This window comes from Lipotes vexillifer, unplaced genomic scaffold (genome assembly GCF_000442215.2).
Source record: "Lipotes vexillifer unplaced genomic scaffold, Lipotes_vexillifer_v1.1 scaffold571, whole genome shotgun sequence".
NCBI classification, from domain to species: Eukaryota; Metazoa; Chordata; class Mammalia; order Artiodactyla; family Lipotidae; genus Lipotes; species Lipotes vexillifer.
The window spans coordinates 1260127-1263023 of NW_006790468.1; the positions used below are offsets into that span (position 1 = coordinate 1260127).

The window sequence follows — 2897 nt, forward strand, 5'->3', positions numbered from 1 at the left end:
GTGTGTGTGTATTTAAAAACAAAACCACATTAAAGGAGCCGCTCCCTCCCCCACAGGTCCGACCACCCGCTGGGAGTTTGCGAAGCAAGGGGGCAATTTTGAGTGGGAGGGAGTCATCAACGGCCCGCAAAGTGCCGCCTCTCTCGGAACCGCTCGTCCAGACTCCGCGGGCTCCGGGCAGCTATCTCCAGCCCTCCCGCTTCGCGCGCACAAGCTGCGGCGAAGACGGGAACCCAGGTTCCACCCGAGCCCCGCAGGGGCGGCCGCCGCGGCGTTAAGACTCCCCAATCGCCGCCTCTCCCAGCCCGGCGGTCTGGGCCGTCAATCAAGCTCTCCCGGCCCCGCCCCTGGGCTGCAGCGGACGGCCAATCAGAGCCAAGCTCCGCAGCGGTGAGCTCAGTCGGCTTGCTTCCCATTGGGCGGCTATATTAAGAAAGTCGCCAAACTCTTTAAATAGAGGGCGCTGGGGCCGCAGCCCGCATCTGCCACCGCAGTCTGGCTGCGCTCGTGTGTTCACTTGTACCTTTGCTGAGGCCTAGAGAGACCCGGGAGGGAGCTAGGCCGGGTCCGCTGCTCTAGCCACTTTTTGCGCACAAAGGCGCCGACCCCAGGCCCAGGACAAGGCGAGCGGCCACCGCTCCGGAGCAGCGCGGAGACGCACGGCGCGCCCTATGCCCCGAGGCCTCCACCTACCCCGCCGCGGCAGCCCGAGCACAGCGAGAGAACGCGCCACCCCGGGGCCTGGGTGCAGCTAGCAACCCCAGGCGCGCAGCCCGAGGTGAGCAGTGAGCGGCGAACGGGACGGCAGCGAGGCGTTCGCGGGCCCCCTCCTGCTGCCCGGGCCCGGCCCGCTCATGGCGGCCATCCGCAAGAAGCTGGTGGTGGTGGGCGACGGCGCGTGCGGCAAGACGTGCCTGCTGATCGTGTTCAGTAAGGACGAGTTCCCCGAGGTGTACGTGCCCACCGTCTTCGAGAACTATGTGGCCGACATCGAGGTGGACGGCAAGCAGGTGGAGCTGGCGCTGTGGGACACGGCGGGCCAGGAGGACTACGACCGCCTGCGGCCACTCTCCTACCCGGACACCGACGTGATCCTCATGTGCTTCTCGGTGGACAGCCCGGATTCGCTGGAGAACATCCCCGAGAAGTGGGTGCCCGAGGTGAAGCACTTCTGCCCCAACGTGCCCATCATCCTGGTGGCCAACAAGAAAGACCTACGCAGCGACGAGCACGTCCGCACAGAGCTGGCGCGCATGAAGCAGGAACCTGTGCGCACGGATGACGGCCGCGCCATGGCCGTGCGCATCCAAGCCTACGACTACCTCGAGTGCTCGGCCAAGACCAAGGAGGGCGTGCGCGAGGTCTTCGAGACGGCCACGCGCGCCGCGCTGCAGAAGCGCTACGGCTCCCAGAACGGCTGCATCAACTGCTGCAAGGTGCTATGAGGGCCGCTCCCGCCCCGCCTGCCCCTGCTGGCGCGCCTCCCCCTCCCGGGCCCAGCCCCCGCGAGCCCGGGGAAGGGGAGACCCGCGTGCCCCAAGGACCCCACCGGACTGCCTGGTGTCTGCCTTCAGCCCCGGCAGACGTGGCCCGGCGGCTCAGGCTCTGGCGCCGGGAATCCGCGTGGTAGGCACCGGGCGCCTGCTTTCCAAGTGTCTGTGCGTCCGGCTGTGTTGCACAGGCCTGGCCGCCCCGCTGAGTGCCAAGGGTCCCCTGACCACCCTTTAGTGAAGAGTCAAGCCTCTTCAGAGTGTGTGGCTGTGTGTATGTTCGACTCCCCGCCGCCGGGTTTTCACCCCCATGCCTGCCTCTGCCTCCCGGAGACGAGCTTGGCACTGGGGTGCGGCCGCGCCCCATCAGATGTTCGTCCATAACCAGCGAGCGCCTGCTATCCCCTGTCTGTAACATAGACCTCGGAAACTGCGGGAGGGGAGGGCTGGGGAGGATGGGGTGTTATATAAATATAGATATAATTTTATTTTCGGAGGTAGGATGGTGTTATTTAATGGTGGTGGTGGGTGGAGTGATGGGGCGCTGGAACAGCTCCGGCCCAGCCTGGGTCAGGCGTCCATCCCAGCACGAACAAGACTTGGCCATCTTTCCAAACCCTGGGGAGGACGTTTGCAGCCGACTTGGGGATGAGAGGACACAGCTTCTAGACTCATGGCTCCTGCGGGCTAGCCCCCCCCCCCCCCCCCCCCCCCCCCCCGCCCCCGTTATAATGACCAGAAATGTCTCCAGACACACACACACACACACACACACACACACACAATTTTTGCTGGTAGTTCTGGACTGGCAAGCTTGCTCTGTGGCCAGAATCAGCTTCCTGCTACTTGCTCTGACCCTTAAAAATGTTTCCCCCCCCCCGCGAACCCCCTCACCAGACACAGGCAGGAGGAGGGAAAGTGTGCTGCAGGTCGTTTTTGCCATAAGCGAACTTTGTGCCTGTCCTACAAGTGAAAATCGTTCAGTCCAAGAAACTGATGTTATTTGATTTATTTAAAGGCTAAAACTTGGGTGGTCTTTTTTTGGGGGGGTGGAAGAATTCTTTGCACAATTGTTTCATTGTTTGACATTTAATGCACTTGTCATTTCCATAAGACAGTAGCATTCTGACCACACTTGTACACTGTAACCTCATCTACTTCTGATGTTTTTAAAAAAATGACTTTAAAAAAAAGGAGAAAAAAAAGAAACCACTAATTTTTTTTCTTTTGAAAAAAGTGGCAACACTGTTCTGTTTTGCGATTTTATTTGTGCAGGTATGCGCACTCTTTTGAGAAAGGGCAGTAACAAGTGTTAGAGCCTATCTAAAACCTTTTTTTTTTTCCCCCCACAAGTCAGTCTCTAAAGCTGTGTGAAATTTTCTCTGCATCTCTGTACAGAGAGTAAAC

The 2897-nt window shown here is 60.2% G+C and overlaps 1 protein-coding gene across 1 annotated transcript; it reads left to right on the forward strand.

The window, feature by feature from the left end:
• The first annotated feature begins 485 nt into the window (after positions 1-485).
• On the forward strand, positions 486-1815 carry RHOB (ras homolog family member B). The gene has a single exon (XM_007463754.1). The coding sequence runs from the start codon at positions 855-857 to the stop codon at positions 1443-1445; it is 591 nt and encodes a 196-aa protein (XP_007463816.1). The 5' UTR covers positions 486-854; the 3' UTR covers positions 1446-1815.
• The last annotated feature ends 1082 nt before the right edge of the window (positions 1816-2897 follow it).